The sequence below is a fragment of the Dendropsophus ebraccatus genome, chromosome 5 (genome assembly GCF_027789765.1).
Source record: "Dendropsophus ebraccatus isolate aDenEbr1 chromosome 5, aDenEbr1.pat, whole genome shotgun sequence".
Taxonomy (NCBI): domain Eukaryota; kingdom Metazoa; phylum Chordata; class Amphibia; order Anura; family Hylidae; genus Dendropsophus; species Dendropsophus ebraccatus.
Genome location: NC_091458.1, coordinates 96,456,985 through 96,476,842, shown reverse-complemented (window position 1 = coordinate 96,476,842; position 19,858 = coordinate 96,456,985). Strand labels below are relative to the sequence as shown.

Sequence of the window (19,858 nt, the reverse complement as noted above, 5' to 3'; positions counted from 1 at the left end):
TGATGAGAAGGGTGAGGAGGAAGGGCAGAGAGGGTGTGCCAGCCTAATGCATATACAAATGTAAGCCCCGGCCGTTAGACACAGCACTGCCAGATTAAAAGTTGTTTTTTTTTTACAATAACTGCATCCCCTGCCGAACGGACCCCAGGACAGGTCTTGGATTAAAAGCAGCTATCCAAAGGTACAAGTGGTTTGTGGGGGTCAGATTGTGGGTACAGTCGCTTTAAATTGTTCTTATTTAGGCATTTACTGTGAAACCTCCTTGAGGCCATTTAAAAATGGTCATTACGGGAGTAGTTTTTTCAAAGGAAATTATCACTATGCATAATGTATGGTGGACTGGATAAGCGGATGGTTGGGTGATTAGGTTTGTCTGAATTTTATAGAGCTACAGAACATCATAGACCCCTTCTCTCCATTTTTACATTTTTCTAGTTATGATGTTTGTCTGAAAATTTGGTAATGTCTGTTGATAATGAACACAAACATGATTGTGGAAATCAGGCAGACTCTATGAGAAGATCGCCAATCCAACAGAACAGAGGTAAGTATTCTTCCTTCAACGGTCAGGGAAACTGATCAGGACTTCTACAGTCAGTGACAGCATCTTCTGTCACAGACTCCTTTAAAGGCTGTGATTGTTTAAGATCTCAGCATTTAATGGGTTAATGACAGGTTGCCTGTGATTATGCCCGATTCCTGCCATATTAATGTAATCAGCCTTGAGTTTAATAAGACTTCTTCATTCCAGGAACTTATTTACATTCCTACTACACAGGGCATTGGCAGTAGAAACCAGTATAGCTGTATAGTTGACGTGAAGGGGTTAAATATTCTTGTAGAATCTAGGATGTCTAGGTTGGTTTTCTAGGTTGTCTGCAGCACTGAATGGTGTAGATGCTTTTTTCCCCTCATGATGGTAAGTCCTGTTACTTAGTTGGTTTATTTGTAAACAGGGGACTTTAGATGATGGAATTTCACAATGTTGATAAATTCCGGAAAAATACATAACTAGAAATCTGGAAGCTTCGTGTGATTTGTACTAACGATTGCAGATACATAAGTTCATATCATCCATGAAACTGCATCTAATAGAATTCAGGACAAGGCTGCATATACCTGTGCTACAAGTATAAAATAATCTTCCCAAGAAAGCAACACAAACCACTCATCTGTCAAGCATTTTGGAAACATGAATAATTTATTCTAAATATGTACATCCTGACATGAGTAAAACTGGTGTTAAAACAGCTCTCATACAAAGTGAACATTCTTACAATAAGATAGAAGCCCTTGCAATTTGATTGTGAGCATATCGCCACTTCAGCTATATATTGTGTCATTATGGATAGCAGGCTAAGGACTCATCACAACATTGTTTCAAATAATTGTTGTCCGCTTTAATGAGTAGATTGCCACCAGCACTAGAAACTCTTCTGCTCATTGGGGTTCTTAATGCAGATCCTCTGTATGCATCACTTGCTGGGATATTGCAATGAAAGGAAAACTCAAGATCATTTACTATTGAGTATGAAAATACTTACTCAAATGATTAATGTAAATTACAATACCAAACCCATAATCAGAAGGAACTATTGCTTATGCTCCATTAGGTGACTATTTATTGCAATGGATAAAACAAATGCAACAGATGCATTTTGTAACAATGGTGGGATGGAAACTGTTCCGCATGTCCCCAAAATATGACCTATACTTACTGGAGGTCACTGAGATTACGCCTGTCTAGGCTGCCCCAAGTAAGCACTTTCCATACAAAGATGAGGTGAAGATGTGCATTGCCAAGGTAAAAGATAGAAACAGCAAAATAATACAAGCATGCATAATAATAATAATAACAGTTGAATGAATTGCACATAATATTAGAAACCAATCTCTGGTCATCACAGTACAGTAAAGAACACATAATGGATTGTGACAATTACCCAAAAGGAAAACTATACCTTTATGCACAGTATGTTAGATAACCTAACAAGTACTGTATATATTTACTGAAGTAAATAAGTTTTACTGGAGTAGTAGTCTTATATAACTGTTTATTGCCAATACCCTTTTCTAGCATGATAAAAGTAGCTTTATCTTCCCTTGGACCTTGGGGTCCATTTACACAGAAAGATTATCTGACAGATTATCTGCCAAAAGATTTGAAGCCAAAGGCAGGAATGGATTTGAAAAGAGGAGAAATCTCAGGCTTACCTTTATGACCTGATCTCTGTTTATAGTCTGTTCCTGGTTTTGGCTTCAAATCTTTGGCAGATAATCTGTCAGATAATCTTCCTGTGTAAATGGAACCTTAGGTCATGTACATACAGTGCAGTTTTGTTGCATCTTTAGTCTTTTTTTTAATTAGTGAACTCATGAGAGATCAAAAAGGAAAGCGAATGAATGTAAAAAATGCAACAAAAACAACATTTAAACCCAGCTTTAAAGAGATTTCCAGATTAGAAGATTATATATATATATATATATAAAAATAATCAGGAAGCAGCGGCACCACTCATCTAAATTTGCAGCTCACCTCTATTCACTTGAATGAGCATAAGCTACAACACTAGACATTGCCCACTGATAACACAATGGTGCTATTTCTAGAAAAATGGGTCCTATTTTTTAGTTCCTGAACATGCAGTATGCGTGTGAATTGCCTGCTGTGTCATCTCAGAACCGGTGGATAAGAACGGGGCTTTAAAATATGTATGTAAAACAAAATAAAGAGTATTGTATCATTCCAGGTACAGCCAAAGCCAATTTATAAAATCAGCGCAAAATGAAGGATATGTTAAAACAGTGCATGCACTGAACTTGAGTTTCTTAAGAACTCTATAGAGAAGTGTAGCTTACCAAAACTTCATAAAAAAAAAAAAGCTTAAGTCTCAGCTACATCATGGACACACTCTCCAAGTTTTACCATCTTATGTTTGGAAAACAAACAGTACAAATGACATTCTTTTAATAAAGTTTCACAAACGTAATATACAACAGTGCAAAGGGAAGAAGTTGGCATTCATATTATTGTCACATTGGATGTTTTTGTATTTTCTTCTGGACAGTGGTTACTGGTCAGTTCTTTTATGAATTGTTCAAGTGCAGCAAAGTAGCCTTGGCACTGCCAGGTATCATTGTGTGTCCCATCTGGGAAGATGGCTAGCCTTTTAGTCCGGGACGGGGACAGTTCATAGAGCTGTTTCATCATGAATGGAGGAATTAACTGGTCGGATAACCCAGAGATAAACAAGGAAGGCATTCGGCACTGAGAGATTTTCCTGTATGACAAAAACTTATTTTTGTAGCACCATAAAGGAAGGTACCTCATAGGAAGAAAAGAAAACAGGGTACTTGCCATGTGAGGAATGCTAAGAAAAGTATTTTCTAATACTATCGCTGATATTCTGTGTGCATTTTCAGAGGCTAAATGAATGGCCACTCCGCCCCCTAGTGAGCGACCAAACAGTATTATCTTTGTTTTATCAATGTCAGGTCTAGTCATGATATAGTCAAGCACGGCTTCAGAGTCTAGGTAAAGGCCTTCTTCACTTGGCTCTCCTTCACTTTTTCCATACCCTCTGTAGTCAACCAAGAGTAAATTCACTTTTAGGTTGACCAGCATCAACAGTGCATTGGGTAACCTATGGCCAATATTTCCTGCATTACCGTGAAAATAAATAATGGTTGGGGAAAAGTTTGAGTTATCACCTGTGTATCTTAAGAGGATGAGGTTGAGATGTATGCCATCCTTGGTTTTTATGAATATATTTTCATGCGGTATTCCAGTGGGCATTGGTACATAAAGTCGTGATGAGGAAGGCTGGTCAGGAAAATAAAGTAGTACATCCTGGAACTTAAATAGTATTCCAGCTATGGAGACAAATATTAGAAGCAGCAGAATAATACCACCATACATATTAAACGTTAATATTAAAGGGAGAAGACATATCCGACATAGTCCCCACGACCACGACGCTAAGGTCAGTAACCAGCGTTCCGCACAAGCCCAAAACTTCAAATGTTTTTCCATTCTTGATATCTGCGCCCTGAAAAACAGGCAGGTAGAATATATTTTTAAAAAAATTGCATATTTATATCTTCTATTCCATTGTTGTAAACAAATCTCCTCCTGATCTAGTGATATACGACACAAAATAAAAATCTAGTGATATGTAGACACATGTATCTGATATGATGTAGAATGTCAAAATCAGCTGTAACTAAAGCTATACTGCAGCTAGAGTCAAAATTCTGTACTTGTCTTACAGCCAATATAAATGCTGCAACTATAGTTGTGAACCAGCTTTACCAAGAACCTTAAAAGGGTTAGTGCGGCGCTAAACATTTATTCACAAAATAACACACATTACAAAGTTATACAACTTTGTAATGTGTGTTATGTAAGTGAATGGCCCCCTTCCCCGTGTTTTCCTCCTACCCCGGAAGTGTGGTGCATTATACTCACCGCATTACTGTCGACCCCCGGCCGCCAGATTAATGCAACACACCTCCGGGGTGGGAGAGAACACAGGGAAGAGGGCCATTCATTTACATACCACACATTACAAAGTTGTATAACTGTGTAATGTGTGTTATTTTGTGAAAAAATATTTAGCGCGGCACTACCTCTTTAAGCCTTATAAAACGCTTTATATATTGTTGAACTCACATAGGAAATGATAAAGAGCCTATTCTCCCCCCTAGGGTCCTCCTGCAGTGCCCTGCTGAACCATCTCATCCCTACTTCAGAGATGGATCCCTTTAGGTAGTGACAGCCTGCTCAGCCAATCGCTGACTGAGGTTGGACAGAATCATTACCAGTGATCAGCTGATCGTGCTGTCAATGCAGAGATGGGTTTGTCTCTGAAGTAGCGGTGGGAGAGTTCAGAACCTAGTGCAGTAATACAAAAGGTTAACCTGCCATAGGAAAAAAAAAACTGCAGATTGTTGTAATCAAATATGACATTACACAAAGCTATATATACACTGCAAATAGGCAAAAACATAAAAAATATTTGAAGACAAATGATCAGCAGGTTTGTGCAAACAAACCTGCTGACAGCTCCCTGTAGCAACATGTGTCATTTTTCAAGCGCCAGTCTTCTTTCCTTAGTCAGTCCCGCCATTTTCAATAACTTTACTTAAACAGAATAGTGCTCTAGGGGGCTGAGGAACACCCTCATTGCTCCTAACACACTAATATACATTTTTCTGTTTGATTACAGTAATTGAAACAGCAGGACTGTCTAAAGGAAGCAGACTGAAGCTGAAAAAATTAGGTACACAGCTGCAGGGATCTGTCAGCAGGTTTGCTAGCAGGAATCTGATAGTTTCCCTTTAAAAAAAAAAAAAAAACACATTGGCTGTCTCAAATGTATTCCCTGGCTAACCCAGAACAGACATACCTGATGTAGAAAAAAAATCACAATGGAAGATAAGGCAGGACAACAATGTGGCTATCCAGCTCCTCAGGTGCCAGTGCTAGCAGTAGTCCTGTTCTAGATGCAGCATCCACTGGGACACAGATTAAAGGGACCTTTTTAATAACAGAAATTATGGAAATTAATAGAGCAGAAAATAATATTCTGTGTAATATTTTAGCAGTTTATCTGTGAACAACCAGGTACAGTATACTAGAGAGCTTTGGGCATGCTTCAACCCACCTCCCAAGTTTAAAGCACAGTATGATCCCTCGCCAACGGCGTTCCCTGCTTCCTGGCACTGACCCACACCCCTATCTTAGTGATACTACAGATATAACATCAGGGAACATGCGCCACAGTGTTCTCTCCCGCTGATGTGACTAAGCAATAGCAACTTTCCTCTATTTACTAGGGACTGCAAGGTTTTCTTGCATCGCTCATCTAGAGAGAGTTGTAACCAGTTGTTCAGGTTCCATACAAGTTGTTTAACATTAGGAGAAAAAAAATGGTTTGCTTTTATCCCTGCCCCCACAACAATGCTACTCTTTAGGTGGCCATAGACATTCAATAGCTATTGCATGGAGCTCCCTATACACAGTATTACTATTTAATGTCATACACCCAATTCCAAAGCACTGTACATTGGGGTTAACATACAGAATTTAACATAAAATCAAGAAAACAACATGAATACAGTAAATGACAGACTGGTACATAGGGGAAGAGGTCCAGCTGGCTACAACCAGTCTACTGCTGGCTATTGCCTCCAGGAATATAGAGAGTGGCAGCAGGGTACATCATACCCCTCCTGGCTATGGGCTGGCAGGCGGGGGAGCTTTGGGTGTGTGTGGGTAGGGGACACCTATGCAGCCTCCCCCCAGTGGACAGGAGGGTGCATTACACCAGGACGGCCCAGTAATAAGTCCTGCTTGTAGTAATACATATACTATCATCTAGAGCTGGTGCTGTGTGTATACGCTAAGGGCAGTAGACTCTCCAGCCAGTGACTGGCAGCCTGCTGGCCGGACTGTGCCATACACGCGTGGCTGCAGCTGCTCTGACAGGGACCGCATAGCCTACTACCATGTCCGCAGCTCCCAGCAGCACCCCCCATGCAGCTCACATGGCAGGTGCAGGTTACGGGCTGCTCTTGGCCTCTCATCCCATCGCAGTCTCTCTCGCCCCGCTGTCACTTCCCGCTCCTCTTCCGGGAGTCTCATGGAAACGTCACCTAGACGTTAAGCCTGTCACCGGCCACGTGTTCACCCCCAGTCCGCCATCTTACTTAAGGGCAGACGCGTCGCTTTACCATGATGGTGACCTTCAAGAAAACCCAATGTAAATATGTAACAGCGTTCACTTCTACTTGATGTTTGTAGTGAATGTGTGACACGTGATAACCGGCTGATTAATACAATTATAAGCGTGTCAGCAAATTCAAAGATGAGGTGCTCTGCCCGTCGCAGCTATGACGTAACGGCGTCCAGCGCCCTCATGTGCGTAGTTTGGGGGCGGCGCTTGTTGATGACGTCTGCAGCTTCCGCTGCTGTCACTCTTTACTTACAGGGGTCTGTGCTGCCGCTGGCTGAGAGCTGTGGGGGAGGATGACACAGTGGTAGCAGGTGAGTGCCGCGCTGCAGTCACTCTCCATACATTCACCTTCCCTCCACATTAGTTTTACCTATTGAGTGACAGCTGCAATAAAGCCCAGTGCACTGCTCTACTTCTCTTACCCACTTCTTCTACCTGTAAGGGAAGTTTACACAGACCTGAACAATCGGCATTTGACTCCCACAGCCTGGAGAAGATGGATGCAGCCCGAACGCTGTTGCAATAGCCATGTTTTCCAGCCAGTCTTCGGGCAGCATCCACCTTCACCAGGCAGCAGCAGGCAGGCGCCGATCTGGTTTGTGCGAGCCTGATCTTTCTGCAGGTTTTGCTCATCTCTTTTCTCTATTAGACCACGCCGGGGACAGAACAGTGTGGAGAGTGGCCGTATAGTGTCCAGAGAGCGGACGTCACGTCTGTGTAACATCCTTGTTGGATCTGTTTTCCATAAGTCAGAGAAATGCACAAATAACTGTCCTGCATTGTCCTTGCTGCAGTGATACCATGAGCGGATTTCCCCTCTCTGTAGCGGATGGGATTATTTGGAGTCTTTGGGCAATTGTTGGCTAGGAATGGGAGTCTGATGGGGTACAGGTAGGGCTGGGCGGTATACCGTGAAAATACCGATACCGTCTCTGGCGTCGGTTAACCGACCTCAACTTCGCCAGGACGGTATCTGCGGTATTTCACAGTTTTGGGTGCTTTATGTGCAGAGACGCAGGGATGCCAGAGCCAGGCAGGACGTGGCTGCAGCGGAAGAGAGGAGTCTTATCCCAGGCCCCAGACAGGAGGGGGATCACTGAGCTCCGACACTACAGCCCAGGGATCTGGCTGATCTCTCTCAGGACCCCCAAGAGGCAGACACTGAGTCCCGCAGCCTCGGGGTGTCCTGCACTCCCCTACCCGGGCAGCGTGCGCAGCACAGACCGGACAGCTTCTGCTGGGGTGACCGCTCTGCCCCTCCCCCTCCAGTCACTGCCGGGCCGTCCATTCAAACAGGGCAATTGCCGCGCAGAGCAGTGACCTGGATCCAGAGCGGTTCCCAGGCTCCAGTCACTGTCACGCTGCCACAGATATCCCCCTCCGTGTAACAGCAGCAGCGTTCAGGCGGTAACCTACTACTGTCTGCTTCTGCCGTCCACACAGCCCTCCCCCATAACTAGCCGGCACCGGTCTCCAGGAGATAACACACTGCAGCCGCAGCATTGTAGCTCCTCCCGTTGTGTACTGGCCAGAGGAAGATACAGTGTCTGACTAGTGGCAGCTACTGCACGGAGGAGCCGCTTACTCTGCTGCTCTAGATCTTATAACTGACAGGCAGAGGCTAAAGGAGAAAGTGGTTTCCCCATGTACACACAGGCTGTCTGTACCTGGAATAGCAGAGCTGTCACTTAGGAGGAAGGGGGACAGGTCCCTATACACACAGGAGGAAGGGGGACAGGTCCATATACACACAGGAGGAAGGGGGACAGGTCCATATACACACAGGAGGAAGGGGGACAGGTCCCTATACACACAGGAGGAAGGGGGACAGGTCCCTATACACACAGGAGGAAGGGGGACAGGTCCCTATACACACAGGAGGAAGGGGGACAGGTCCCTATACACACAGGAGGAAGGGGGACAGGTCCCTATACACACAGGAGGAAGGGGGACAGGTCCCTATACACACAGGAGGAAGGGGGACAGGTCCCTATACACACAGGAGGAAGGGGGACAGGTCCCTATACACACAGGAGGAGATAGAGAATGGCATTTTTCATGTGTTTTGGGAGTTTTTCTTTCCTGTTGTACTCGGATTCTCACACTCTGTATTATATGCACATAGTCTGTGCAGATCTGTACTGTGTGCTAATGGCGGGTTTAAAACTACAGAATTCTCACGGATAAATTCCGCGGAATTTCATTGCCTGTACGCGCTCACGGCCGCCCACCTTACTGCCGGCTCCATAGACACCATTCTATGGGCCGGCTGATTCCGCATTCCACCGAAAGAATTGTCACGTCAATTCTTTCGGCAGAATCAGTCAGCCCATAGAATGGTGTCTATGGAGCCGGCAGTAAGGTGGGCGGCCGTGAGCGCGTACAGGCAATGAAATTCTGCGGAATTCATCAGTGAGAGTTCCGTAGTCTGAACCCGCCTTAACACCTGGTGCATTTCTGTGGTGTCACATTACAGAGATGTTGTCTGCTATAAGCAGTTCTTTCAGGGTAGAATAACTTCACAGTATACATTGAATAGTGCTATGTATATATATTGTAACAGACAATGTGGAGAAGTTGTGGATGGAGTCTATATTTCCCCAAGTTTTCTCAGAATGTATGCAATAGGTCTGGTGTAAAGCCTGGTAATGGGTGCTGATGTCCAGGCCACAGCTAGACAGTCCAGGTTTTAGAGTTCTGAGGCAGAGTAATCAGGACTCAGGTGTGATGGCCTTATAAAAGTCTACTAGGTGCTCAGATCTCTCTCTCTCTCCCTGGGGAAAAGAGCTAAGGCCAAGTGTCTGTGAGAGCCCTGCAATAAAACTGCATCAGGTTGTATGGACTGTGCTATTCTGTTTTGTTGGTGCCAGGTACTAGGCCTGCACTGAGTTAGCCACTCTTTCTCTCTTTCTCTCTTTCTCTCTTTCTCTCTGTCTCTCTTTCTCTCTTTCTCTCTTTCTCTCTTTCTCTCTTTCTCTCTTTCTCTCTTTCTCTCTTTCTCTCTTTCTCTCTTTCTCTCTTTCTCTCTTTCTCTCTTTCTCTCTTTCTCTCTTTCTCTCTTTCTCTCTTTCTCTCTTTCTCTCTTTCTCTCTTTCTCTCTTTCTCTCTTTCTCTCTTTCTCTCTTTTTCTCTTCCTCACTTAAAAATCTACTTTCCTCTACTTAAAAATCTATGGACGTTGTATTAAAACTCCATACAGAAGGTGTCCGTAACACAGTCATGCATGAGGGCTTATGCGAAATCCTTGTTGGCTTTTTTCTTTGTCGCTTATTTTCCTTAGGAGTCAGGTTTTGTTAACACAGCGCAAGACAACACAGAAGAACACAATCTTTTGCAGCATTCTCATTGATCACAGTGACTTGTGGACAATAATATTCCATGTGCATGGGAACCAAGCTGGCATTTTGGTCAAAGCCGCATCCCTTGGTTTTTAGCAATAAGCCGCTGTCTCAGGCCCTTCATATTTTTACCTCTTAAAGTGAATGCACTGGAGGCAGGCCGACCCACCCCCAGTGGGAGGAAACTCCCACCCCTCTCTGACACTGCTCCATTTATTCTAATAGAGCCGCGTCATAGAGGGGCGGGGGTTTCCTCCCACTGTGCGTGGGTCATCCTGCCTCCAGTGCTTCAGCCCGGGCCTGATGGTACATTCACTTTAAATGCATTTATCCACCTTGGGCTGCAAAAGGGGGCCTAAGCCCCTCCTATTAGTCACAGCAAAGCTACTGTCAGCCCCTTACCCCCTGCATCATTTTTCAGGAAACTCTTGTATTTCGAAAAACAGGATGTGCTACATTGCACATACATTGTACTGTACTTTGTTGCTGGATTTTGCTGTATTGCTTACATTGGGAATCCTCTGCAGCTGAGGATTTTAGTGCAGTTCTGCAGCATTTACAGAGAAAAATCTGCAACAATGTGTATCTATTAGGAAGTTTCACTTCCCTGTTGACATCAATGGGTTAAATCTACAAAACATTATCCATGTATCTGCTAAATATAATGGCATGCTGTGGATTTAAAATATGTGCTATAGGTCGTTTTTAAAGTGACACTGTCACCCCCTATCTGCATTTTGACTGCTCTCCACAGGTGTAAAGGGTAAATGTTACAGCTTTCATTACTTATTTTATATCGCACCTCATGGTGCTTGTTCTGGTAAAAAGTCGTTTTTATCATCTGTGGATTGGTATATATGGGCGGGGCCTCACAGCCTTTGTGCCACATCGCTCCGCCCCTAGCGCCACTTAGCCCCCATCCATTGTTACCAGAACAAGCACCATGAGGTGTGATATAAAATAAGTAATGAAAGCTGTGACATTTACTCTTTACACCTGTGGAGAGCAGTCAAAATGCAAATAGGGGTGACTAGGGCTGGGCCGTATACCGCAAAAATACCGATACCGTCACTGGCGTTGGTTAACCGACCTCAACTTTGCCAGGACGGTATCTGCGGTATTTTTCCTCCCCTCACCCAGCGGCCGTTAGCTCTGCTCCCCTCAGGCTTCCTCACGTCCCTCTTCCTCCGCTGCCTGGCCTGGGTAAACCTATTCTGCTGTCTGGCGGTGGGGGGCTTGCGCCATGTGTGATGCTCAGCTCAGGACACTGTTAAAAGTGCTAGGGGTAAGGAAGAAGGCTGGAGATGTGACAGGCTGTTTCCAGGTAGCAGCTCCCCCTCCAGTGTGTGCTCATCGCTGCTGCCGGACGGCTCTAGAAGCTGCACTCACAGCGAGCCGTGGCCCCCCCTCTCCCTCGCATACAGTGGCTGCAGGGGGTCAGGTATAGGTCAGCACATCCTCCCTCCACCGGGCACCGCACTCTGTCCCGCGCAGGAATCCTCGGGGCCTGTTATCATTTGTCAGTGTTGGAAGCAGCCGTGTGCGACACTCAGAGATATATGTGACAGGGAGGATTCCTGTGTGGGAGAGAGCGGTGCCCGGGGGAGCAAGGAGGTGCCGACCCCATACCTGACCCCAATTGTATGTGCGGGAGGGGGGAGGGGTCAGGGCAGAACAGCAGGTAAAATAGATAGATATGAGAGAAATTAGATAGATTATAGATAGATAGATATAGATATGTCTCATATATCTATCTATCTATGTCCTATCTATCTATGTCCTATCTATAATCTATGCCCCATCTATGCCCCATCTATGCCCCATCTATGCCCCATCTATGCCCCATCTATGCCCCATCTATGCCCCATCTATGCCCCATCTATGCCCCATCTATGCTAGATGATATATAGATAGGAGATAGATGATATATAGATAGGAGATAGATGATATATAGATAGGACTCCTATCTATCTATCTATCTATCTATCTATCTATAATATATCTCCTCTCTCTAATATCTATTATCTATCTATCTTAGATAGAGAGGTTGATCAATAGATAGCTATAGCAAACAATATAGGCAGCACTGTGGGGGCCAGCAGACAAATCCTAGACCCTGGATCAACTAGTAAAAAATACTCTGCAGCACTCTGATTGTAGTACAAATGTGAAAATGTGGATTTATTCCATAAAATGATGTGCAGCAAACTTCATAAGTAAACCACAGGGTTTTGGCGTCTCCTATGTCTCCTAAGTGCCACTTGAAAATGGCATAGGAGACGCCGAAACGTCGTTTTTCAAATGGGTGTGGTTTTCAAAAGGGGTGTGTCATAATTATCGCTCAATTTATCGTTACCGTGGCAATATGTACGATAAACCGCGATATTAATTTAGGCCATTATCGCCCAGCCCTAGGGGTGACAATGTCACTTTAAAGCAGATTCTGGGCAATTCTTTTCCTTAGCATGTCATTAAGAGTCCTTACTATTTTTGGGTACACTGAGGAATATGCAAGGGATTGAGGAGGGAATTTTTCTGCTTGAAATTCCTCACCTATTCAGCTCTGGCAGAATTCGAACGGTATACAAGCAGAATTCAAGCCCCATTGGCTTCTATAGGACTCCTCTAGAGAGATCTGCCAAAAGAATTGACATGTCAATTCTTTAGGCGGAAAGCAGATCCGCAACAGAAAATTCTGCCTTGTAAATAACAGAGCGGAAATCCCATTGAACACAATGGGACATTACTCTGTTCATATTTTACAGGATAAATTGCAAGTGGAAACTAAAAGCGCATTCTGCTTCAAATTCCTTGCCTATTCTGTAATGTACCCATACCCAAACACTGTAGATCTTCCACACAAATCTGCTGCAGATAATAATCAGTGTATCCTACCTATATGAAGGTATCTCTAACATTTAACATGTTGCTCTGTTTGCAGGATAGAAACCCTGAGTGCCCTTTGTTGTCCTCTGCTAATGGTGCCATCTGCAGACTCTTTTTGAGAAGACTCTGAATTTTGCTATATTTTGGGGTTTGTATTCATTCTTTAATATGCTCTCTATAGATTTAGTTTGTTTTATTTTTTCTTGTTTACTGTAACATAGTAATTATAGTTTGGCTTTCTCCACTGTAAGGCTACATTCACACATCCCTATTTTCTGTCTGCAAAATTGGGGACAGAATGCAGACCTATTCATTTCTTTGGCCCCATGCACATACCCATAGGTATGAATAGGTCTATGCAATTGCGGACATATACAGGTGCACATCCCTAGTGCTGTCCATAGCTGCAGGTCTGTGGCTGTGGACAGCTCTATGAACGTGTGACTGTAGCCAAAGAGAGATGTCTTTGAGGTGCAAGTCACTGAATATAGGAATAAGGCTATGTTCACACTACGTAAAAATACGGCCATTGTTGCTGATGGCAACAACGGCCGTACTTTGTACGAGTGAACAATACCTATTGTGTTATGGGATCCCGACCGGAGCATATACACATCGTATACGCTCCGTCCAGAATCCTGCACAGGGCTGCAAATAACTGACATGTCAGTTTTCTGCGCCGTCAGTTCAATGAATTGTGGGCGTAGGAAACCCTGTCAGTTCACACAGTTCTCGCTTCACTGTGTGCTATGGGAGGTTCTGATGCGGGCGCGCGCTGATGCGCCTGCATCAGAACCCTGCGGCCTAAAAATCATCCTTAAGTACCGGCCGGGATGATCCGTGCAGAGACCGGCCGCTCCATGACCCGGCCGGGGTCACGGAACGGCCGGTCTCTCACGACGTGTGAACATAGCCTAAAAGGAAATCAATATGTTAAACAATACAGTAACATGAGTTTTAGGTAGCTTAATAGATGGGGAAATCTAAAAGGGGTATTCGGCCATCAGGAAAAAAACAAAACAAATGCTGCAGGAACATGTGGCTCTGCTTACCTGTCTGCCCCAGGTCTGAAAATCTATTTTTTTTTATCTGTCTGTAATCTTCTTCCCTATCATGTCCTCTCACTACTTCCTGGTTGAGCCTATAGCTGCTGCAGAACTTTGCTCTACACAGCAAACTATATCTCCACATAGCATTGATTGTCAAAGCTGCCGTATCATTTCCTGTCCTCTTTTCTGCCAGTGGCATTGTTCAGCACAGGTCAGCATGCTGCATCCAGAATTATAAAAACAAAAAAAAGCACTTCACCGAGGTTCCAGTGAAACAGGGATCCTGTTAAAAATCCACATTCAAAATATCCAAAGAAGTCGCAGCACACTGCTCAATGTGAGTAATAACTGTTTTTGATACAAAAAATGGCATTCAACATGACCTAGCTTTTCTGTCTCCTTACAAGACCATTTTCCAGCAAGGACTGGAAGCTAGTGAACATAGCATATATATATATATATATATATATATATATATATATATATATATATATATATATATATATATATATATATATTATATATATAATATCAAACAGGTGTACACAATCATTAAAGAATTGCCTCAACCAGCGCTGTATTTCAATAAGTATAAAGTTCTTGAGTAATGTGTATATTATATATAAACTTCAATTGTTCTATATGTACCCTGAGGCTGGCTTGCACATTTGCAGTTTTGTTGTGTTCATTTATACAATCAGAACTTAACTAATTTTGTGATAAATAAAAGTTTTAGTAAGTCACAATAGGACAATTTTAAGCATATGTTATTTTGTAAAAATATTATAAGAGTTATGTAAACATGGGTTATCGTTGTATTTGGACTAACCTACAGAATAAAGACAACATATCAGTTTTACTATAAAGTGCACTGTGTTAAAAAGAGAATGGGATTAAAACCAATGCTGCTAGTGTTTTATCAGAAACTGAAGCATTGCGTCATGTTGGATGAGTTTATGTCCGAATAAACAGTCACCACTTACATTGAGAGGTGTGTTGCTACTTTTTGTAATAATTGTTTTAGTAACTTATTTCTTCTGTATTACCAAATTACAGAAATAACTCTAAAATTAGTGTTGTTTTCTTGTTTACAGCAGTCTGGAGAAATGTCTTTAAATCATCTGACCTTAAAAACAGTGGCTTCTCAAGTACCTTTTGCAGATCTCTGTAATACTTTAGAAAGAATTCAGAAATGCAAGAACAGAACGGAGAAATCAAATATTTTAAAACAGTTTATTGACTCTTGGAGAAAATTCCATGATGCCCTTCACAAGAACGAGCCTACCACCACAGACTCTTTTTATCCAGCTATGCGACTTATTTTACCACAGTTAGAAAGAGAGAGGATGGCTTATGGTATAAAAGAAACGTTGCTTGCCAAACTGTATATAAAAGTTCTTGGCTTGCCTAAAGAGGGCAAAGATGCTCTTAAGCTTTTAAATTATAGGACTCCTACGGGATCCAATTCAGATGCAGGAGACTTTGCTGCAATTGCATACTTTGTACTTAAATCACGTTGCCGAAAAGAAGGAACCTTGGTCATAAAAGATGTGAACGACCAATTAGATTCTATAGCAAGCAACAATGCAGGCAGAAAGAAGGAACTTATAGAAAAAAGTCTTCTGCACTTGATCGCATACACCACCGCTCTGGAGCAGAAGTGGCTTATAAGGATGATTATAAAGGACATGAAACTTGGATTCAGCCAGCAAACGGTCTTTTCCATCTTTCACCCAGATGCTGCAGAATTACATAATGTCACCACAGATTTAGAAAAAGTGTGTCTACAGCTACATGACCCCAACGTATGCCTTAGCGATGTCTCTATCTCACTATTTTCTGCTTTCAAACCAATGCTTGCTGCAATTGCCAACCTTCAGCACATAGAAAAGCAAATGAACCACCAGAGTTTTTATATTGAGACGAAGCTTGATGGTGAGAGGATGCAGATGCACAAGGATGGTGATGTGTATAAATACTTTTCTCGGAATGGGTATGATTACACCCAGCAGTTTGGTGGCTCTCCTCTTGAAGGCTCCTTAACTCCATTCATTCATAATGTTTTTCGTATGGATGTGCAGAACTGCATACTTGATGGTGAGATGATGGCCTACAATCCCAATACTCAGACATTCATGCAGAAAGGTAACAAGTTTGACATTAAAAGGATGGTTGATGATTCAGATCTTCAGACTTGTTTCTGCGTGTTTGACATTTTGATGTTTAATGATGAGAAGTTAGCCCATGAAACACTTAGAAAAAGATATGATATCCTTTGTGAAATATTTACACCAATTCCCGGAAGAATTCACATAGTTCACAAAGCTGAAGCCAGTACCAAAAAGAATGTTGTTGATGCATTAAATGAAGCAATTGACAATCGCGAGGAAGGAATTATGGTTAAAGACCCCATGTCCATTTATAAGCCAGATAAACGTGGAGAAGGCTGGTTAAAGATTAAACCTGAATATGTTAATGGTCTCATGGACGAATTAGATCTTTTAATTGTTGGGGGATATTGGGGCAAGGGTCAGCGTGGTGGTATGATGTCCCATTTTTTGTGTGCAGTAGCGGAAAAACCACTTCCAGGGGAGAAGCCATCTGTGTTTCATTCACTTTGTCGTATTGGCTCTGGCTACACCATGAAAGAGTTATATGACCTAGGTTTAAAGTTGGCTCCCCACTGGAAGCGATATAAAAAGAAGGATCCACCTGCAAATCTCTTATGTGGGACTGAAAAACCAGAAGTGTTTATTGAGCCTTGTAATTCTGTTATCATTCAGGTGAAGGCAGCAGAGATTGTTCACAGCGATATGTACAAAACCAATTGTACTCTGCGATTTCCTCGAATTGAAAAGATAAGAGAAGACAAGGAATGGTATGATTGCATGACACTTGATCACTTGGAAGAGTTTAGAGAAAAAGCTTCTGGCAAATTAGCTTCAAAACACTTGGATGCCAGTGAAGAACCATCAGAAAAGAAACGAAAAGCTGTCCCGAAGATTCGGAAGGTAATCGGTGTGGTTTCTCATTTGAAAGCACCCGATCTTTCCAGTATCTCAAAGCAGTCTAATATGTTTGAAGAGGTTGAATTCTGTGTGATGAGTGGAACAGATGAGCATTCAAAAGCAGATCTAGAGGGCATGATAGCTACTTGTGGCGGCATAATAGTGCAAAATCCTGGAGAAGATACCTATTGTGTTATTGTAGGAAATACAAATGTCAGAGTGAAAAATATTATCTCATCAAATAAGCATGATGTTGTTAGAGCAGCTTGGCTTCTCGAGTGCTTTGAAAATAAAACCTTTGTCCCTTGGCAACCTATGCATATGATTCATATGTGTCCATCCACCAAGGAACATTTTGCTAGTGAATATGACTGCTATGGTGACAGTTATGTCACAGATACTAATGAGTCTGAGCTGAAGGACCTGTTTACCAGAATGCCTGACACCAAGGATAAAATCCCCCTGGACATGATTGCTGACCTTGAGCAACGCTATTCATGGGAAAATTCTTCCAACAGTCTGTTCCGTCAGTGTGTTGTATATCTAGATATTTATTCAATCCTTAATGACCCACTCACTAAAATAGAAAATTCTCCCTTGAGTATAAGAGCTCTGGAGTTACGTTTTTATGGAGCAAAAGTAGTAAGCCGCCTTGAAGAAGGAGTTTCGCATGTTCTTATAGGCGATGACTTGTCTCGTTTAGCAGAACTTAAGACTCTGAGAAGGACATTTAGCAAAAAATGTAAGATTATTCCAGTTTCTTGGGTAGTTGATTCGCTGAGGATGGGAACACTCCAAATGGAACAGGATTATTTATTGTAAAATCTAATTTTATCAATTGCGTTTTTAAACAAATATTGTGTTGTCCCTTAATAGATATTTGTTTCCCATCCACATGATGAAATGGAAGTCCTGAATCTCATGGTCCTCCTCGCTCCATGACAACATTGGGGAATAATCTGAATGGGGAGGCAGCTTAGCAGCAAGCACTTAATTCACTGTGTTTGAGGAAAACAGCCAAGTTGTCTTTGCCTGTCCCATAGGTGTTGAGTGGAGCTGCACTGTACTTGCTTAAATGCTTCTCTATTCAAAACTCTCATGGTGGTAAGAAAGTACGGGGTTCAGGATCTTAGATTCAGTTATCTGTAGGGGTCTCTGCCTTGGGTCCCCTGCAATCAGATATGTATCACCTATTCTGTGGATCGTCTAATTGTCTTTTGTGGGGCAATGTTGTGAACAAAATCATGTTAGTCTAAATTTCTGTGTACATTAATTACATATTTAAATGTTTTTTATTAAGTGTTCAGATTTTGTCTTTATTTTTATATATTTGAAGATCTTTCAATTTTAAAGTGTGCTTTCATTTACAAATAAATCTTAGTATGAGAAACCACTTTGTATTTTAAGTTTAAAGACAGTACATTTTTAAAGGGGAACTGTCAGCAGGTTAGACAAATCTAACCTGCTGATAGCCTCTTACAGCACCTGGGATGCTGAGGAGGAAGGTACTGTATGTGTCTTACCTTCTTCCTCTGCGCTGGCCCTTCGCTGTTAGTCGACGTAATCGCCTTTTGAATGCAAGTCCTGTAATGATAGGAGTGCAGCGATACATCATGCCGTCTGGGGAAACAGTCCATTCCTTGCATTCAACGTCCGTGTTTTCATGGGCAGAACACAAGACATGTGAATGCTGCCTTTAGTGTCTTAAATTTTTTTTGTTTTTAATAAAATTAGAAACACTGTGTGAAGGGACAATGTAAAGATGTTTTTGCTCCACATAGCTTTTTTAAATTGTATTTTACTATGAAAATAAAAATCTACATTTTCTGATATATGCTTCTTTAAGTGTTTCTATGCAATACCTTTGTTGTCCTTTTATTCTTGATAGATAGGATATGAACCAGATGCAGAAGAATGTTGACCCCAAATTTCACTGCCAAAATAAAGCTCCAAGAATTTGTCAAAATTTCATCCAAATTATTTAGCAGTTTTAAGGGAATCTGTCACCGGGGACGTGGGCACAGAGCCCACCCCCAGTGCAGCCCCCGCATACCTACCCTTTCCGGCAAAACCCGCTCCTGGAGCCGGTCCTGGGACGAAGATATCAGTGTCCGAAGCCGTGCGCGCGATGTATGAAAATTACCTGAGATGAGTCCGATGCCCATAGAGAATGAATGGATCCGTCATTCTCTATGGGCATCGGACTCTTCTCTGCAGCGTGCGCGCACTGCTTCGGGCACTGATATCTTCGTCCCAGGACCGGCTCCAGGAGCGGGACTCGCCGGAAAGGGTAAGTATCCGGGGGCTGCACCGGGGGTCGGGCGTGCTGTGTGCCCGCGGTGACAGGTTCCCTTCAATAAAAACTTGCACTAATACAACAATAATGCATCTTACGGGGTGAAGCTCCCTTTTTGCCAGATTGGCATAACACACATTGGTTACATCACTCACACGCAACTCACAACTTAGGGATATTTGTCTTTTTGGATGAAATGTATGGAAAAAAATTGCTGCTATAGTGATATTATATCATGAACATTTAAAGGAAAAGTCCGTCAAATTTTTTTATTAACCTCTTGGGGACCCATGACGTACCAGTACGCGGGCCCTTTAAACGGGTGCCGCGCAAAATCGATTGATTCTTACAGCAGCCATCTCTTCCTTTGTCACATAGGGGGCAGTTTCCCTGCCCCCCGTAACGATGATCGCTGTGATTGGACGATTACTTCTCATCGGCTTATCACAGCAATTTCCCGGGTTTCCTAGTACATAAAACAGTACATAAAACACACACTAACACTTTTACGTGTAAAAGCATAACACACACCCCTCTAAGGGTG

At 42.7% G+C, this 19,858-nt stretch overlaps 2 protein-coding genes across 5 annotated transcripts; one reads left to right on the top strand and one right to left on the bottom strand.

Annotated features, from left to right (window-relative positions):
* Positions 1-2,951: 2,951 nt before the first annotated feature.
* On the bottom strand, positions 2,952-6,661 carry ABHD13 (abhydrolase domain containing 13). 2 transcript variants are annotated; one of them, XM_069970757.1, is made up of 3 exons: positions 6,510-6,661; positions 5,409-5,539; positions 2,952-4,049 (listed from the first exon to the last, which is right to left on the bottom strand). In XM_069970757.1, exon 3 carries the CDS (start codon positions 4,031-4,033, stop codon positions 3,023-3,025), a length of 1,011 nt encoding a protein of 336 aa, XP_069826858.1. In that variant the 5' UTR covers positions 4,034-4,049; positions 5,409-5,539; positions 6,510-6,661; the 3' UTR covers positions 2,952-3,022. The 2 variants fall into 2 exon arrangements, with proteins under 2 accessions (XP_069826858.1, XP_069826857.1); XM_069970756.1 differs by having other exon boundaries at positions 6,550-6,661.
* An 11-nt stretch (positions 6,662-6,672) lies between these two features.
* On the top strand, positions 6,673-18,848 carry LIG4 (DNA ligase 4). Of its 3 annotated transcripts, none has more exons than XM_069970754.1 (3): positions 6,673-6,764; positions 13,017-13,109; positions 15,105-18,848. In XM_069970754.1, the coding sequence occupies exon 3, from the start codon at positions 15,117-15,119 to the stop codon at positions 17,838-17,840; it is 2,724 nt and encodes a 907-aa protein (XP_069826855.1). In that variant the 5' UTR covers positions 6,673-6,764; positions 13,017-13,109; positions 15,105-15,116; the 3' UTR covers positions 17,841-18,848. The 3 variants fall into 3 exon arrangements, with proteins under 3 accessions (XP_069826855.1, XP_069826856.1, XP_069826854.1); XM_069970755.1 differs by lacking the exon at positions 6,673-6,764 and adding an exon at positions 6,917-7,048 and having other exon boundaries at positions 15,108-18,848; XM_069970753.1 differs by lacking the exon at positions 6,673-6,764 and adding an exon at positions 6,918-7,048.
* The last annotated feature ends 1,010 nt before the right edge of the window (positions 18,849-19,858 follow it).